This window comes from Siphateles boraxobius, unplaced genomic scaffold (assembly GCF_051911475.1).
Source record: "Siphateles boraxobius isolate OS27281-9 unplaced genomic scaffold, OSU_SipBor_1 5, whole genome shotgun sequence".
Taxonomy (NCBI): domain Eukaryota; kingdom Metazoa; phylum Chordata; class Actinopteri; order Cypriniformes; family Leuciscidae; genus Siphateles; species Siphateles boraxobius.
Genome location: NW_027509141.1, coordinates 20,475,537 through 20,494,382, shown reverse-complemented (window position 1 = coordinate 20,494,382; position 18,846 = coordinate 20,475,537). Strand labels below are relative to the sequence as shown.

The 18,846-nt window shown below is 38.2% G+C and overlaps 1 protein-coding gene across 5 annotated transcripts in view; it reads right to left on the bottom strand.

Annotated features, from left to right (window-relative positions):
- Window positions 1–268: 268 nt before the first annotated feature.
- Window positions 269–18,846, bottom strand: part of ncoa3 (nuclear receptor coactivator 3) — a 44,805-nt gene continuing 26,227 nt past the window's right edge. For all 5 annotated transcript variants that reach the window (XM_077203190.1, XM_077203189.1, XM_077203193.1 and 2 more), the window contains 22 exons: window positions 17,675–17,779; window positions 17,421–17,581; window positions 16,196–16,296; window positions 15,823–15,997; window positions 15,520–15,705; window positions 15,341–15,427; window positions 13,161–13,304; window positions 11,783–11,930; window positions 11,177–11,679; window positions 9,355–10,367; window positions 8,883–9,009; window positions 8,520–8,678; window positions 8,192–8,413; window positions 7,971–8,085; window positions 6,181–6,352; window positions 5,714–6,073; window positions 4,932–5,033; window positions 4,782–4,847; window positions 4,470–4,653; window positions 3,816–3,996; window positions 2,278–2,461; window positions 269–2,195 (listed from right to left, as the gene is read on the bottom strand). In XM_077203190.1, the coding sequence (XP_077059305.1) occupies window positions 2,184–2,195; window positions 2,278–2,461; window positions 3,816–3,996; window positions 4,470–4,653; window positions 4,782–4,847; window positions 4,932–5,033; window positions 5,714–6,073; window positions 6,181–6,352; window positions 7,971–8,085; window positions 8,192–8,413; window positions 8,520–8,678; window positions 8,883–9,009; window positions 9,355–10,367; window positions 11,177–11,679; window positions 11,783–11,930; window positions 13,161–13,304; window positions 15,341–15,427; window positions 15,520–15,705; window positions 15,823–15,997; window positions 16,196–16,296; window positions 17,421–17,581; window positions 17,675–17,760 (4,488 nt within the window). In that variant the 5' untranslated portion in view covers window positions 17,761–17,779 and the 3' untranslated portion in view covers window positions 269–2,183. The remainder of the gene's footprint in view (window positions 2,196–2,277; window positions 2,462–3,815; window positions 3,997–4,469; window positions 4,654–4,781; window positions 4,848–4,931; window positions 5,034–5,713; window positions 6,074–6,180; window positions 6,353–7,970; window positions 8,086–8,191; window positions 8,414–8,519; window positions 8,679–8,882; window positions 9,010–9,354; window positions 10,368–11,176; window positions 11,680–11,782; window positions 11,931–13,160; window positions 13,305–15,340; window positions 15,428–15,519; window positions 15,706–15,822; window positions 15,998–16,195; window positions 16,297–17,420; window positions 17,582–17,674; window positions 17,780–18,846) is intronic.

Genomic DNA, 18,846 nt, shown 5'->3' with positions numbered 1-18,846 from the left:
CAATGTACCAGGAGCACACACACAAACACAGCAATTTAAATTCCATACACTTGTATTGTTTTTATATAAAGCTTGTTATAAAAACAATAAGCGAAACCCAACCAAAAACTTACTCCACTTTTAAAATTAAAATAACCCCCAACAACTTTATGTACAAATGAGGGTGTCCTAAAAAGGAGCTTTTTCTCAGATTTATCTCACTTCTTGGTACAAATTTGTTATCAAAATAAAAAAAAAGTAGGTACGCACAAACTGCAGAACATACGTGTCACGTTTAAATAGAACTTTTATTTACAACAATATCAACATCAAGCAAAATAATTAAGTGTAATGTAATTTACATCCTGTAAAATGTGAGCTTATCTCCCATGTTCACACCACTCCGTCAACCAGTTCTGAAAACACACCAGAATAACCTCAATTTCCCGGAATTATCATTTCAAAATATACTTTGTCACAATCAACAGTAATCTAGCGAAATGAACACAAATGAGAGCATTGCTTTCCTGAAAAGACTGAAGAGACTGACTTATTATTAGTTTCCCCATTGAATTTCATTCCCGAATCTGGGAATCAGCATTATTTGAAGTCACTGAAGGTAAAGATTTGATAAATGAAGCGGCCGAGGATCACAGATGAGCGTCTTTGACAGTATGGAATCCTTATTACTTGTAATTTTAAAAAGCACACCAAAAGGCTCTTAAAAGTGGTTTAAGAAATGTTTTAAAACGAGGTGTGTAGTTACAATTTGTCTTGGCAGTTCTGTAGATAATTCAAAATCATTCAAATCTTACAAAACTTAAACTGAAGAGCGAATAAACCGCATGATAGAGAAACCCTCCAAAAGCACAGACAATACTGCTAAAATATGAACTGGCCTCAAAAATAAACAGGTATACTTGCTTTTGTATGTATACAGTATATAGTACAAAATCATAATATGTAGTAATATGTTCATATTATATGTACCTTTTACTCTGCGCATTTGCGCAAAAACATATAAATGGATACACTTCTGTAATCAAACTTGAGGAAACAGAAAAAGAAAAGACTGAAAAAAATATCTTTGGATTGTGCATGTTTCTTAAAGGTAGATTTCTGAAGAACCGACAGTCCGATGCAGTGAGAAAGTGAGTTATTTTCATTAGCAAGAGCTAGCTTAAAGAGCAACATCAAGCATAATCGTTGCGTATCATCTGAAAACTTGCACTATTAGTTTTTTGTTGGTTTTTTTCGGTCAGAAGAACAATGAAAATAAAATGACGAAACCATCACTGCACAACATTTCTGCGATTTAAAAAAAAGGCGCCATCCAAACATAATGGCGCTCATTGTTGGAAAAAAACAAAAGAAAAATAGGCTGTGCTGGAAAAGATAAAAATAAAATATTTTCTCCCTTTGATAAAAGTTAGAATAGATGTAAAACCCAGAGCAGTATTGACCTAAAATATAGATAAAATGGACCTAACCGGGCCCAAACTCTGTGCAAAAAAAGTATGTAGTAAAAGCATATATGATACATATGTAGCATACAGTATTTACAATTCCAATCTTATTCACACACACACACACAAAAAAAAAAAAAAAAAATTCTGTCTAATACTGCAGTACCATTTGCTTTTTGTTGACACACCACCACGGTGGATTGAGAGGAGGATTATTGCTTTGATATGCGTAAGTGATGAAGTTCTGGTGCTTACAATTCCCACGGTTTTCATTCAAAAGAGGCTTGTCCGAAACAAATTCAAAATAGAGAATATGCACATAATCGTTCTATAAGGCTAGAAAAGCAAGAAATATATTGCAACTATCCTTTTCCGTACTAGCCTTAAAATAAAGTGCTCCCCCACACTGTCAAGTTGTACCACAGCCGTTCCTACTGTTCCCCCTGGTGGTTATGTTGTGTACTGCAGTACAGCCACGTGGGACAGGAGAGAGAGAGCCTGCTGCACTCGCTACAGGGCACATTCCCAAAAACCCCACAGAGAAGGCTTGAGTCTCTCTCTTTCTCTCTCCATCCCCTTTCCATGTCTTTCGCTCTCCTTCAGTCAAGTTTTCACTGAAGAGTTCCAGCGATTTCTCCTCTACGAGGCGGATGTTATCGCTTCATGTTGACATTTCCTCCGTGGACTGATGTGCGAGTCCGAGTTAGACTCCAGCTTTGACAGAGATGGCTTGTCGCCTCAGCAGTACTTCTGTAAAACACATTATACATGCACAGATAAGTAAAGTGACGGGTTTTAATGCAGTTATGCGTATGGAACTGAATCAACGTACCTGATCGGGTCCCATCGGCATGCGTCCCATGCCCATGGCACTCATGCCCATCTGGCCCTGCATTGGGGGCATCTGCCCTGCAACGTTGCCATTTACACCCCCCTGCATGGAACCGTTCATCATCATTCCCCCGTATTGTCCCGGCGCCCCCTGCTGGGGATATTGCTGCTGCTGGGAGTATGAACTAGGAAACGGGTAAAACAGGAGAACGATTTAAATACGCGCTTAAAGCTTAACTGGTAGCACTTTATTTTACAGTCCTGTTCCCCCATGTACATACAATGAACTTATTACAGTAAATAACTGGGTAATAACTAGGTACTAACTCTGACCCTACTCCTAAACCTAACCCACAGTTACCTTATTTTACCCATTATGTAAGTACTGTAAGTACACATACTGTCAAATAAAGTGCAACCACTTAATTCTATTAAAGACCATGCATTCATGTTTGATTGCTGTGACTGACACGTTCAATTAATTGTTCGAAAAGTTTTTCGGTAAGACTTTACAATAAGTTAATGTATTACCTAACATTAACAAATGGATTGCTCTTTGTTAACGTTAGTTAATAAAAATACAGCTGTTTATTGTTAGTTCATGTAAGTTCACAGAGCATTCACTAATGTTAACAAGATTTCAATAAAGTATTAGTAAATGTTGAAATTAACATTAACAAAGATTAATAAATGCTGTATTATGTGCAGTTCATTATTAGTTCATGTTAACTAATGAACCTTATTGTAAAGTATGACCAGTTTTTCATTTATTTAGCACAGTGTACCACATCAGCATTGTTTTAGTACTATCTATATACTATTATAATATTTATTAATAATTTATGTGCTTTTGTCATTTTCATTCGTTTTTTTTAAATATATATATATTTTTTTGCTTTAATTTATTTTTATTTCAGTTTTAGTTAACAATAACAACGCTGCTTTTGGCCAATACATTTCTAAGATTTTCAAAAATAATTGTATAGCATTTCTAGCTGTTTAAATATTATTTTAGAACTGAGCATAACTAGAAAAGCTTATTTATATATAATAACAATAATATATAGTAATACATTTTATATAACACAATAATATAAAATCTAAAAATAAAATATTAAAATTACATATATTTATATCTTGATTTGTATATATTTTTCCTTTTATAACTACAGTAATTTCCAAAACATTATCAAGACTTAGGGGTTGTTCACAACCAGAACAATACATATAATAATAACTATATTAGCATCCATATTATATTGTTCTGTTAATTCGAAACACAATTATGTCGTCAGCTGCTTTAAATGCTCAAGCTCTTTAAAGCAGGAAGGATTCTGATCGGCTGTCTATGTTCTTATTGTTCATAAGCTGGAAAAAATAAATATGAAAGTTATTACTATCTGGTTTCTGCTATTCTTTTATGATTTCTTTAACTATATCTTTGCCGTCCTTGGCGTGAACGGGCCGTTAAGTGTCATTTTATTAAATATTTTTTCAAGGACTGAAAGCATTTCCATGCTGCATAACTTTAGCACTTACTTATTCATGGGCATGGGCCCCTGTCCCCAGCCTTTCATCTCTGCTGACTGGTACATGGGATTGCTCTGTGGGTGCTGTTGCATCATGGGATTCTGAGGGCCACCCATACGACCAGACATCATATTGTTAGGGGGGCTGCTGCCTGTTGCCACAAATGAAGGGTCCCCCTGCTGGCCCATACCTGCAATCACAACACAGATATTTACAAGAAAGCAAGAAGAAAGTGCATTGAGCATAATTTGCAATTGATATACCTAAGCTAATCGATATTCTATTCCAATGCTGTTAACCACCATGTTATTTTATAGCGCATTTCAGGAGTGTTTCTAGCTTTTTTATTAGTACTCAGGCACAGGCCCCACATGAAAAATCAAACAAACAAAAAAATCTGCATATTTTGATACAATTATAAATATATGGACATAAATTGTCTTTCCCTGCAGTAGGGAAATTCACAATGTGCACGAAATCTGCTCACGAGAGGGGGGCAACCTGTCACTCACATGAGATTGCAGCAATAGCAAACCACAACCATCCAAAATCAAGCCCCGTCCTACTTTTTCTCTTGTTCGAGAAGCCGTCACAATAGGGCATTGTCCCCATCATTTCATGATGACTTCAAGCAATGAGATCCCAATATGATAACTATCCTACCATAGTTGCCTCCATAGTTAAAGGCCTGCTGGCCGGGCTGGTTCATTGGGGGTCCTCCCATTGGACTGTCCATTCCTGTGGGAGCTGTGACATTAGGAGGGGGACTGAAGCCTCCGGCTGCAACCTGTTGCTGTTGATGCTGCTGTTGTTGCTGCATCATCATCATCATCCTTTGTCTTCTCATCTGCAGAAAAGAAGAAAACAATCGTAAAATCTTACATCAAATCGTATACTTCAGTTACACTACATACTGATATATGCAACTCCACGTGACAAACACAAACGCATATTTTGAAAACGGTCCGTTTATACCTCTGTTTGAAGATTCATCATTTCTCTGCTGCGCTGGGCCATCATCTGAGCATTCAGAAAACCAGGCTGAAAGATGAGGAAGGGTGATATTAGAGAGAGAAAAGGAACACGTATGAGGTTTCAGATTTCATTGGAGGAAGAAAAAAGTACCTGTCCACCCATGCCTGGCTGCATGCTGGGTCTCATGCCAGGGTTTCCGGGAGGGTTGTTATCTGGCCTCATCACCATGCCCTGCCTGCTCTGGTTCAAAAACTGCAGCAAAGACACATCCAGATGTTATGATCATCATTCATCATTCATTACACCAGGGCTGCAACTTGCAACTATTCTAATTATGAGTTAAGTTAAGTAAATATAATTTCTTGTGTTGAATATAGGATTTCAAGTTTCAATTATGGTTTATTTAGAATCTAAAATATATGTTCAATATTACACACAAAAAAAAAGACTGTCTACACTCATTTTTAAAATGACAATATTTTTAATACAAATGTACACGGCTTAAATATACAAAAATGTTCAACTGTATTCCTCATGCAAAATGCAAGCCTTTTAATTAGCTTATTCCAATAACTTATTTTATTTTATAAAGATATTTTTGTCATTAATATTCTTCCATATGTGGTTAAGCTACATAAATGTCATAATGTTTTTAATGTGAATATATTAAATATACTAGCATTACAAGTAAACGTTTTATATAAAATGGTTTCAGTCCCAGTTTTTTTATGTCATAGCAAAAAGATCTGACTAAATGATAATAATTTGCCGCCATTAATTATTATTATTAATTAGTAGTCCCAGCCCTACATTACACAAAATATTACAGGCAAATATATTCTGGGAAACTAGAATTTCTAAAACGTGGATCAGCTGTAAAAGCATGTTAATCGATTACACTTCCTCATTTTTGTCCGTTGAGTGCTGCTCACCTGCTGTCCCTGCAGTCTCTGCTGGAGCTGTAGTCTGAGAGGCTTGGTCGTGTTCACCATCCGAGGTCTCATCATGTTCGCACGAGGATGCATAGCGCCCATTCCACCCATTCCGGGAAAACCACCCTGCTGACTCATCTGACTCATCATGGGGTTAAACCCTGGTCCAGACTGAGGACCAGGTCCAGGGCCGGGACCAGGGTTGGGACCAGGGCCATATCCGGCCTGCATCCCCATGGATGGGGGGCCTGGGTAGCCCTGCCCATACATGCCCTTGGGCTCCATACCCATAGACGAGTCAGGCCCCGGACAAGGACCAGAGAAGGGGTCTGTCGAAGGGGGCTGGTCTGAACTATGACCCTAAAGGGAGAAAAGAGAGAGAAATTATTTTTCAGGGAATGTGACTGGACAGTTGCTCTAACATTTCTGTGAACACATCTGTTCCATGAAGCAGGTTGGCTGAGTACCTGGTTGATGAGATCCGGTATGCCAAGGGCACGGTCGATCTCCTCCAGAGCAATGACGTCAGTGTTGTTGAGTAGAGAGTCCAGCTGGTCCAACAGAGCTCGCTCATCACTCTGACCCTCAGTGGTGGATGGAGGGACCAGAAGATCATCCAGAGAGTTATTAAATGGCAGCCTGATACATAAAAACAGAGCAAAGAGGACGGTATTGACTTTTGGGTGTAAAAACCATCCAAACATCGTTGAAACAAAATAAATTTACTTGAGCAGAAATAAGATGCACACACTTGTTTTTAGAGAATATATCTTGAATTAAGTACTTTTAAGAATAAATCTAACAAAATTTGTGATTAAAAAAAGGGGGGAAATCTTATATAAATTATATAAACTTAACTTGACATGTTAATTTATAAAATGACATATTTCTCAAACAAAAGACATTAAATATATAAATATTATATATATATATTAATCCATTTTTTGTTACGTTTTAAATCCTTAAAATAATAAAAGTAACATTTAAATATAATATTATAAACACACATATCCATGAATATATTGTGTTTATATATAATACTGTAAATAATAATCAAGTTTAATATACATATTACATACATATATACTATATTTATATGCTTATTTTATTTATTTATATATATACAATATACATTTATGTAATTTTGTATAAAAACATTTTATATATATATATATATATATATATATATATATATATATATATATATATATATATATATTTCTTTTTTTCTTTTTTATACATTTATTTTATTGTATGTGTTTTGCTATCAGTAAGAAAATGTAAATAAGCATTAAGTTCAAGTCAGAAGATAAACATGCTTTACATTTAGTCAGCATTTCAGAATAATGTGTTTCAGGAATAGTCATTTCCTATGTTTCTACTTAGGTCATGTTCACTTTAAGTCCACATGGTTCTGAATGTCCTATATCGTGTCCCGTAGTCTGAAGGAAAACTCTCGCACTTCAAATGCCTTTCTAGTCTGTTAATTCCCAATCGTATCTGTCGACTTGTGTCTAGCTTAGCATCGTCGGTATGTATACCTTGTTTGTGAGATTGTCTGGATTTATTCATTATTTTTGTCAATATTTAAGTTTGTAGAGTGTAGTTCGGGGATAACGTTAGTCTGAATGTACGGCATGTGAATGCTAGATCTCGCGTGTGCCATTTGTTAATAAGTTGCACGTTAAAGATGCTATAATGACCTGAATGTTGTATTTTTGCTTGTATATTAATGTAAAAATCTGTACAAACGAAATGCAACAGTAATAGTGCAAGTTAGTCTTTATTCATGTGGAATTGAGGTTGAGTGAGTTTGGCGTGACGCTAATTTGTCCCTGCTCTTTTGTGTTGCAGTTTCACTTTTTTCTCTGTAACTCCATTAAACCTGTGGAACTAAAAATTAATCTTCAGAGTCTTGGTGTGCGGAAAAAGTTTAGCTGGCCGTCAGGAGATTAAGTTGACATATCGAGGACGGCACAGTATGGACTGAAAAAAAAAACGTATTAAGAAAAAAAAGTCAGTGCTGCCATCTCATTTATAATGTTTGGGTTTGGTAACATGAAACCTGTCAATTTGAAAGAGCTTTGGGGAGAAAATGTGTGATATGATCAATTTGAAAGTGCTATATAAATGCCTCATTCATTCATTTCAGTGAATACGTCTACACTAATTTTAAGCATTAAGCATCAATGAAAGCAGGCAAATGATCTAAAACTGTAGATCTAGTGTAGATCTAGTCACTCATAATTTAATTGACCTGTTTGCATTCTGTGGTCCCTCCATTACCATCCCACTGTCCGGCCATGAAGGGGACTGTGGTGGATGTGCCTGCCCTCTGAACGAATTTATACCCATTCCTACATCATAAGGCCCTGCAAAAACAACATCATGCAGTTAGAAAGATTTCATTTGATATATTACCTGTTTTAATAGGCACACACTGCTGGTTTTTAGTTAGTCTGAATTAACAGCACTTACCCATATCCATCAACTGCTGCTGCAACATGGATCTGGTTGCAGGAACGCTATTAGATCGGTTAACCATGGGTCCTCCCATCATGCTCTTAGGATTGTGGTCCATACCTGCACGACCCATGCCTGGGTGTCCGACAGGGCCGCCAGTGGAACCAGACATTCCCCAATCACCTGCACCTGCCATAGGGGGCCGATTGTGCATTCCCATTGGTCTGTTTGGACCTCCTGGGAACAAAATAGTGGAAATCTTAAAAATCCAGCTATAGAATGAATGTATGCACAGTTTTACAGTTACATTTATGTTTAAACATTGTAAATATATGGGACTCACCCATGACCATCTGGTTGTCAGTGTGCTCCTGTTTGACAAGAGAGGAAGGGGCGCTCCTCCTACCCGTCATGCCCGGCCCGCTCAAGGGTTTACCATCGACAGACACTGCCCTCTGGAAGGGCACACGTTGACCAGAGCCCATACCAACAACTTCCCGGTCTGGAACACACAATAATGCATACAATTGCACTAAGAATAAACACAATGGACAGCAGTTTTTGGTAATCTACGTGGTCATCTGCAGTTACCTTTAAAATATTTGTCCAGTTCATTTTCTGTTTAAGTTTACATGCTGTCATCTAGTCAGATTAAATTTTCAACATCCCCTCCTAGCTTTGAGGCCCTCGAGGTTTTGTAACTCACCATGTGCAGTGCTGTTAGGTCCATTGCCTTGCTTATTGCCCCCTTCCATCCCTCCGTTTCCAGAATCAGCAAACATTCCAGAACCAGAATTCCTCAGCCCTCCAAGAATACTCTCCAAGTTATCCAGCTGGAAAAACAAAACAAAAAGGATTGCTTTTAGAATAATAAACAAATAAATCTAAATTTGGATCATGGATCCAGGATTTTTAAATGATCCGTTTTCTAATTTAATATGCTTCAAAATGCAATTTATTCCTGTCATGGCAAAGCTGAATTTTCAGCTTATGCTACTTAATATTTTTGTGGAAACCGCAATACATTGTTTTTCAGGATTCTTTGTTAAATAAAAAACTTTTCTAAAATGTAATCAATACAAATTAAATATTTTTCATTAAATAAATTCCAAAATATATAAATTCCAAAATATAAAATTGATGTGATCTGGAGAAAGCCAAAAATCAACCATGAATACCTCATCAGGTGGTTCGATCTTGACTTTGCCCTCCTGGTTGTTAGAGTTGGAGGTTGTGACCCCTGACCCCTGCCCTCCAGTGGCCCCTCTCCCTTCCAGCTCCTCCAGCTTTGGCTTGACCTCTGTGGCATTGGGCTCTTTGGAGTCATCCTTATTGAGGAGGTAGTGAAGAAGGGCTTGGGGCTTTTTCCCTTCTTTCGGACTGTGCTGCTCCTGTTTGAGATCCAGATTCCTCCCTTCAGCGCCTGGGTGCTCCGAACCAAGAGAGGCCTTACCAGTGGCCTCGGCTGTGATGCGAGCCACCTCATCGGGCGTGTTTCCATTTTGAAGAAGCTTGTGAAGTATCTTGTGTTTTTCCTGTAAGGTGTGAGTACTGTGATGTCCACTGGGACAAGCCGTGGACGACACTCCTCCCGAGCCTTGCTGATTTAGGTTATTCCCTGACGATGAACCGGATGAGGAGGACACCCCCGTCGATGAAGGACTCATCATGCCACTTCCTGCCTCCTTTGAGTCAGAACCCATTGGAGTGGAGGCGCGGCCTGGGACGGGTCCACCAGTCGCAGTCCCAATCCCAATCTCTTCAGTTGGGGATGTGAGCAACTGAAGTAATTTCTTGTGGCCCTTTCCGTCAGGGACTCTCCGGTTGACTTCCGCCCCAGTGGAACCGTCCTTGTTGGACTGACTGTCCGGCTTATCCGTGGTGTCTGATGAAGAGGCCTGTTGTTGATCCAACCCTGTGCTGTGAGCACTTGACGGGCTCTTGGAGTCACCAGCGCTGGGTTTGTTGTTGCCGGTCTGGCTTTGCTGACTGGACTGGGTTGAGTTGATGCTGGGAGAGCTGTCGGATTTGTGGGCAGGTGAGTTGAGAGCTGAAGGTAGAGAAGAGCCAACACCTTCACTTATGGCCTGGAGGGCATTCAATGAGCTGCTAGAGAAGGTGTTCCCAACTGATGGACCAGAAGATCCACCACTGCCGCCCATACCCACGGGACCCATGGGAGAGTGCATGCCTGCAACATCAAAAAAAGTAAAGAAATTAGTCAAATCTTAATGTTTGTTTTCAAATGGAGCACTGAAGACTAAAGTATACCTAAGGTTTTTATGAATACGCTAGGATCCATGTACATTATGCAAATTTCATCATCAGCATAGTACGCATGTACTGTACAAGCAGTCAGATTTCTACCAAGAAGTACAATGTATGCTCAGCTCCCATATGCACCTTAAAATTTAAATTCACTAACTAGTTTGCCCACAAGATGGCAACACTGCCAATGCCCGTTGTTTCACAGTCAAAAAAAAAAACAATGAGACAAAAAACAACTGGCCATTTTGACGAGCGCTTGTGTGAAGGAATAAAGACACACCCAGCTCTAGTTTAAATGAGTACAAAGACATTTTTATCGGTGATAACTTCTGAAGAGAAATAGCGCAGATTCACCAAACAAGGACAAAACTTTCTAGAGTGCATGTATTGAGTTTGCATGTATCAAATGGAGTATACTTTGAAAGGCTGTGCATTTGCCTTACGCATACGCTAAGCATTCATGTCAAAACTGAAGTATATTTTAGGCTTAATCGACGAAATACTACTAAAGTATTTTAATAATGAATGAAATCTGGAAAATTTTCTAATATTTTCTGTGATGATTTAAAGTATTTATTAAACAAATACACAAGGTGCTTGAGATATGTGAACTTTAGGAATGACGTGTTCGAATGCTGTGAAACTGAGCAGAGCTTTCTATGGAATTCTGTTAGATTCTGCAGGCCTAATATTCCAACCATTTAATCTAAACTGCAAAAACAGGACATATACCTCCAGGTGAGAAAGGACTTGCACCCATTTTAGGACTCCCTCGAATGCGTGGTGACCCGATGAGGTTCTGTTGAGGATTCATACTAGGGCTTCCTTGTGAGGGACTTGTCATGCCCATTCCATAGCCACCACCGTGAAACTGACCCTGTTGGTGCTGATTCATGCCAGGATGGCCTATCTGATTCATAGAGTTCATCTGATTCATGGAGTTCATCTGATTCATGGAGTTCATCTGATTCATGGAGTTCATTTGATTCATCTGATTCATATTCATTTGATTCATTGAGTTCATCTGGTTCATTTGATTCATCTGATGCATCGGGTTCATTTGATTCATCCTGTTCCCTGGGCCGTACATAGGTCCTCCTCTGGGTCCCATGTGACCTTGCTCGTTCATGCCGTAGCCCCTGGTATTGCCCATGGCCATCTGGGGATTCGGATTTGCATTGCCCATAACTGATCGCATTACACCACCCTGGTTGGGTCTGTATCCATTTTGCTCCCTGTGTAAAAGAGATTGAGATGAGGGCGAGGACAGCACAGAGGCAATTTCATGTAAAATCAGAGTAGTGTGTAACTGTTGGCTTTGGGCAGAGCCGCACAAACCTCTGCAGAAGATGTGTAGAGAGGAATGTGACCGGGTCGTTGGTGACGGGGTTACGGCATAGCTCGCTACGCGTTTGTGCCGTTACTGGAGTGCCATCTGACAAAGAGAACCGATAGAGTGGAGTCTCTGCTCTGCCATGAACATATGCTGAAAAGAAGAAGAAAAAAAAACATTATTAATATAACAAAAGTACTCAATCTGTCAATTTCACACCTCATGCAAAAGCAGCATGTTAGCGAATTACAGAATTCACACTTCCATTTTGTATTTCAACATCTTTTCTCATAGTACATGGAGTCATTTACTTAATTTAAACACCAAACTGTGCAATGGACTGTGTTTATTTTATGTTTTATATATTATGTACATTCTCTACACTATACTTTGTGTTATATTACCATGGCATTAAATTACAGAGTTAGTTCACCCAAAAATAAAAATTCTGTCATTCATTTCTCACCCTGATGTCATTTCAAACCTGTAAGACTTTAGTTCATCTTCGGAACACAAATGAAGATCTTTTGATGAAATCTGACAGATATCTGTCCCTCCATTGACAGCTACAGAACTACCACTTCGAAGCTTCAAAAAGTGAATAAAAAGATTGTAAAACTAATCAATATGAATCGAGAGGTTTAGTACACATTTTCTGAAGAGACTTGATCGCTTTATATGATGAACAGATTGAATTTAGACTTTTATTCACATTTAAACATTGATCAGTGAACATAAACCGAAGCTCAACTGAACCTGCTTGACGCGCGAGAACAAACCTAACTGGTTCTTGCTGAAGCTTAAACGTGCTGTGTAACGCGAGAATGTACCTCATTGGTTCTCACACGTCACGCGAACGTCCTTGAGCTTCTGTTTACCAGAACTGATGTATTGATGAATGTTTATATATGAATAAAAGCCTAAATTAAATCGGTCCATCATATAAAGCGATCAAGTCTCTTCAGAAAATTGGACTAAACTGCTAAATTCATATGGATTAGTTTTACGATCTCTTTATGAACTTTTTGAAGTGTCAAAGTGATAGTTGCGTAGCTGTCAATGAAAGGACAGAAAGCTCTCAGATTTCATCAAAAAGATCTTCATTTGTGTTCCGCAGATGATAGAAAGTCTTAGGGGTTTGGAACGACATCACGGTGAGTAATTAATGAAATTCAAAATTTCTTTTAGAAAATCATACAGACACTAGCATGGATTGTTTTATTTTGCTATTGGAACAAGTGGGAACGCAACAAATATATTTGTTATAGCTTCCATTCACCACTATAGAAGTTTAACCAGCTATGACACTTCTGAGAACCCCAGAAATGTGAAAAGGGTTCGCACTAAAAATGAAAAGATCCATGCAGGTGTACTACCACATACCTTCATGATAGTGTCTCTTGTAGGACCAGGGCTGACCCTCGCTGCGATGCAGGAACATCTGCATACACCTGCGAACTAAATCCTCCCAGCCAGGACGCATGGTGGTGTGCAACAGGCTCTGCTGCTCGATCTCGATCAGTTTACCTGTAGTCAAATGCATTTTAATATTATCTCATAATTTGGCAGCAGGTATATTAGGTTGCTGTCACTTTAAGACCTGGCGTACAGATCCATTATACTGTTACACATGCGTTTTCTTACTCAACAATTACACTCACTTAAAACAGACTGTGTTTACGTGAATACTCACCAAGAACAGTATTTTGACATTATTTAGTATTTCACATTATTGTGTATTTGACTGTAAAAGCGCAATAAGCAGCGAAAAATAACTCAATTTAGCACTGAAACGTGACTTTATGTGTGTGCACTTTGGGAGCACAAAATTCAAGCCCTGTAACACCAACAATATTCATCCAGAGCAAAATAAACGAGAGAGGAGGAGCGGGTTTGGGTGTCAACTCGCTGTCGGAGAGATGAGAGAATGAGAAAGCGCAGCTATTGTATTTATTCTGTGGAAAATGAGTAGCGTTCCAGATATTTCAGTATCAATATGTATCGAAAAATCTATATTATTGAAAACACTACATGCACTTAAGTTTATTATTTCAGATGCATTTTTAAAAGGCTACAATTGAAAAAGTATATATATTATCAAATTCACTGTCACTAGCCATGTTTCCATCCTCTTGTCAACCGAATTATCTGAAGTTCGGTAAAAAAACTCATGCGAATAAAGCTGGTGAAAGTGTGTTTCCATCCAACGGCTTTAAAGCGAATAAAAACCTGTACGTAATGACGTCACATGCTGTTTTGCGATCAAATTGGTATATCGAATTGATTTGAGACATTTTAAGGTGTTTCCATTCATTTTCGCACTGAATCGAACAACATTCAAGCAAACTTTTGCGAACAAAGTTTTGCTTGACAAAACGGAGCCAAATAGTGCTTATGTGCCAGCTGATAGCGACATATGTAAGGGAAAATGTATATGCCAGGCGGTTGTTAGCCTGAAGGGGTTGTATTCGCTAACAACCGCCTCGCTATACATTATCCTGCTTATTACATGGCTACCTACCAAATAAATCAATAATTTGACACAAAATATTAACTTAAAAAGGAGTTTATTGATTTAAAACGAGTAGTGCTTCTGCTAAAGAAAATAGTCTGTTCCGTCTCTGAACTGCGTCCATGGCAACGGTGTGTTATACTTAGCAGCTCCGCAGTCTGTTAACAAGAAATAACACACCGCATTCTACATTAGAATTCAACCAAGCCACGTAATAACAAGCAAACCTAACATAAGAAAGCAACGACTCTATAAACACATTGCTATGATGATGCAGATGCACGTAAATGCCCGACGACAACGGAGGCAGCCTGTGGTGTGGGAACGACAGCGCTCCATCACTTCTGGGAGATCGTGGTTCAGAGACACTTCACGGAAACCCTTTGGTTGAAGCATTTTTTTGCTTTGTCCACTTACATCTGTCTTTGTTGACACCCGCCATGTGTGCGCAAACAGAGCGGGAATACTGGCCGGAAATGAACTCGTCTTCTTCTACGTTTTGTGGCGTGTTGCAACCATAAAAGGGCCTAAAACCTAATCGCAATTCATTATTTATTCGGCAAATAACGTTTCCATCAGCTTTTATCGCATTTGCCGTATATCGATCAAGATAAAATCCGATGAGACCGAACGTATTTCATTTGAGTCGATATTCATGAAATTTAATCGTATTTTACTGTTTCCATAAGGCATTTTTCATTCGATATCACTTAATTCGGATAAAAAGGTGTGGATGGAAACATGGCTACTGTCAAGTATATGTCATTATATGTGTTTTTAAAAGAGCTTATTAACCTGCAAGTTCATTTTAATTCTATTCCTCTATTTCCGTTCATAATTGCAATATTCACATTAATTATCGCCCTTTTTAATATCCTGCAGTGCTACATCATGATTTCATTAACAGTATTTAATGAATTTAAATCATTTAAATTAAAATAATTAAATTACTGTCATGACGACTTTTCACCAGATGAAATCAAAGAAAAACTTCACAAGTAATTTCGCTGACGAGATTTCCATTGAGCTCAATGGCAACAGTCAATTTTACCTGTTAGTTCGTGTCTAGTGCTGAATCTTTCTGTCCTCTCCACTGCTGTCACTCTTCGTGCAACACAAATCATACACGACTGCAGGTCTGAAAAACAGAAAGAAAAGACTCTTTATACTTAAACTGCACTGCAAAAAAACAGACCTCAATCTGAATAAAAGTGACCTTTTACAACTGACCTTCCCCTTCCTCCATCATTGCTTTAGGCTGTGTGAGAGCGAAGCATTGCATAGTCTCGTAGCGTGGGCCACCGGACCCTTCTTCACCTCCAGGACCACCATGGCCGAACTTCACCAGCATGCGGCAGTTAAACGTGTGACTCTTTTGACGGGAAGCATCACCACCCCATGACACACTGTTGGGACCTTAACATACAGATATGTTTTGCTTTAATCAAGTGGCATCATGAATTTATGTATGAACAGTCAAAGAGCAACATTCACTTAACACATTGTTTTAGATTAATACAGTAGCATTCGTACCATTGCTTTTGGGCAAGTTTTTATGCAATTCTTCTCGGTCTTCCTCATGCAGTATGTTGTAGATGCTAGTGTTGATCAGCTCCTCCTGTTTATACTGCAGGTACTGAGTCACATTATCTGACACGAACACAATGCTGCCTTCACGACTCACCACAAACAAAAACCCATCCAGAGCCTGAATGAGAGAAAAAGATGCAGAATTAATATTATTAATTCATTATGAATAAATATAGGTTACAAGTATATTCAAAAATAAACCTAAATACTTTTAACTTGTTTAAATAATTTCCCAATCATTTGGATACTTCATATAAGACATTATAATTGCAAATGTTCTACAGGTGACCCTTGACCTTTAGGTCTCTAATCTAACCTGTAGCAACAGAGGGCCCAGATGGTCCTTGTCGATGACTCCTGGACCAGTAGAGGAGACATCTGCCTTCTGGACATCATCATCGCCACATGAGCTTTTACCTGTGTGACGTGCGATTAGAAACCACATATTAGAAATATTTCTGAAAAATACACAAAGTTGTAAAAAACTTTTAAATGGCAGTGTATATCTTTATAAATGTATTTTTTTCAAAAGATATTAATACAGTTATTCAGCAAAGATACATTAAATTGATCAAAAGTGACAGTAAAGACATTAACAAAAATTGTATTCATCAAAGAAATATTAAAGGATCAGGTTTCTGAAGGATCATGTGACACTGAAGACGACTGGAGTGATCATGCTGAAAATTCAGCTTTACCGTCATTCAAGAATAAAAATTACAATTTAAAATGTATTTAAAACTAATACTGTTATATTACTGTATTTGTAATCAAATAATTGCAGACTTAGCAAGAGACTTCTTTAAAAAAACACACAAAAAAATGTTTTCAACTAAAATATTACAGCAAGAGAACAGTTTGAAAAAGGACATTTGATCAGTTTATTTGAATATTTAGATTTGTAGGTTGCAAACCTGTAAGACAAGATTAACCGACTGAATGACAAATAAGGTAGAATGAACACCAACGCCTTTTCATAGTTTTGCTGTGTGAACACCGGGTTATATAGTCTATATTATAGTCTATATGCAAAAAGGCATGTATAGGCCTGTCTCATGCAACAGACTTGTGGAGAATACTGTTTTGAATGCAATATATAATTAAGAGAGGGATGAAAACAGGGCTGTCATTGTAGAAAATACAATGTCCAACTTCAAATCTTACAAATATAGTAATTAAGTTACTTATTTTACACCACATTTTTCTTTATGTAGCCTACGATGATTTATTGATTTTAGTCAAATTTGATTTGCTAAACTTTGCTGCAAGACAAACCAGTCTCATTCACATTCATTTACATCCACAGGAAAAGTCATGATTGCAATTAAAAGAGAAACTTATTTTTTTATCCGTTACAAGTAGCAAATGTGTTGAAGATGCACTCAATGTTGAGACCAGACTGCAGTAACACAACATTCCACTTGCCACCAGGTGGCAGCGTTTTATAAAACCGAGCAAATTCATCCGGTTCTGCACACTGTGGGTTTAGTCAATATTGTTACAGACTGATATGTAAAAGAGCAGTTCGAGCAGATGTGTACCTTGCTCTTTAATTTGTCGTATCTGGCGCACTGTCTCTTTAAGGATGGCACATTTATCGGGTTTGACATTGAAGCTGTCGATGTCACTAAGGTTGGCCGAAATCAGTTCAGCCAGCTCCTCTATATACTTGCTCTCCTGTTCCCTCCTGCGCTTATCACATCTGTAATGAAAAACAAACATATGCCATTTTAGTGAGGAAAAAACATGAGATACATTGGATGTTTCCGTTCACCCTAAAAAAAAAAAGTCTCACCCTTGTCCTGGTGTGTCACATGTGGAGAGTTTGCGCTTCCGGTCCGAGCACAGTGGCTCAAGTGAGTTCTCACCCACTCCACTCATGTTTAAAACATATCAGCACCTAAGAAACACCCACAAAGTTTAGATTTGGGGCAGAAAACACTCATCCAAGGCATATTATCTCAAAATGATAGGCAAAACACCACAAGTGTCCAACAAACAAATAATGAGCTGTCTTTGACACTTCTACACAATGCACTTCAGGGGTTCATCTCTTTCCAAATGGTTTAGTAAAAAACTGCATGTGTGTGTGTTTGTGTGTACAGCTTATTTTTAAGTTTTCCAACATAGCTGAATGCGTGGAATGTTCCAGGCCTCAGCAGCGGTGCTGCGTGCGTGCGTGTGTGTGTGTGTGTGTGTCTGAGAAGAGACACTGATTATGATGGAGTGAAACGGGGCCCCAGGGGAAATGGATCAACCCTCAGTGTGCTTGTGTGTGTGTGTGTTTCTATAGCAGTGACTGGGTCAATTATCTCAATCCGTGAAGCCGTACGCTGCACAAAATATAAATGAAATGTATAAATGATCTAATTAAAAAGCAGACTAATGAATCTGAATTACTCTAATACAGAATTAAAGACAATGTGGTCACAAAACACGCTCTAGCCCCCCTCCCAAAATGCATTTCAGACATATAATGTCCTTCCTCCACACGTCTCTTTCTGACACAGAATCACACCATTTCTTCCACCTTTTACCGTCATTGCTCCGCCCACTTCACCCATGACAACACTTCCTCCTTTTTAGTGACACTTTTTTTCTTTTCTTTTGTTGTTACTGGCACTACCAGTTCTGATATGTCTGTAAGATGTCTTCCTTTCAAGTTATGTATGCAAAGAAAGAGTGAACTCAAAATATGAAATCAAAATTAATCCACAGTTAAAATGTATAAATGTCATTGCATTAGATACAAAATATCAAATCAACAGCCATTTATTGAAAAGGTGAAGTGTGCGACTTCTGTGCAAAAATACTGATTTTAAAATTGCTATACATCTTCTTTGGAACAGTCCCAATATTGATTGAAGATCACACAGGCCGATTCCCAAAACGAATGACTGTTATTAAATTGAAATTACCTTGTGAAGCTTGTGAATCGGAAGTAAATCAACACTAGTGTCACCAACG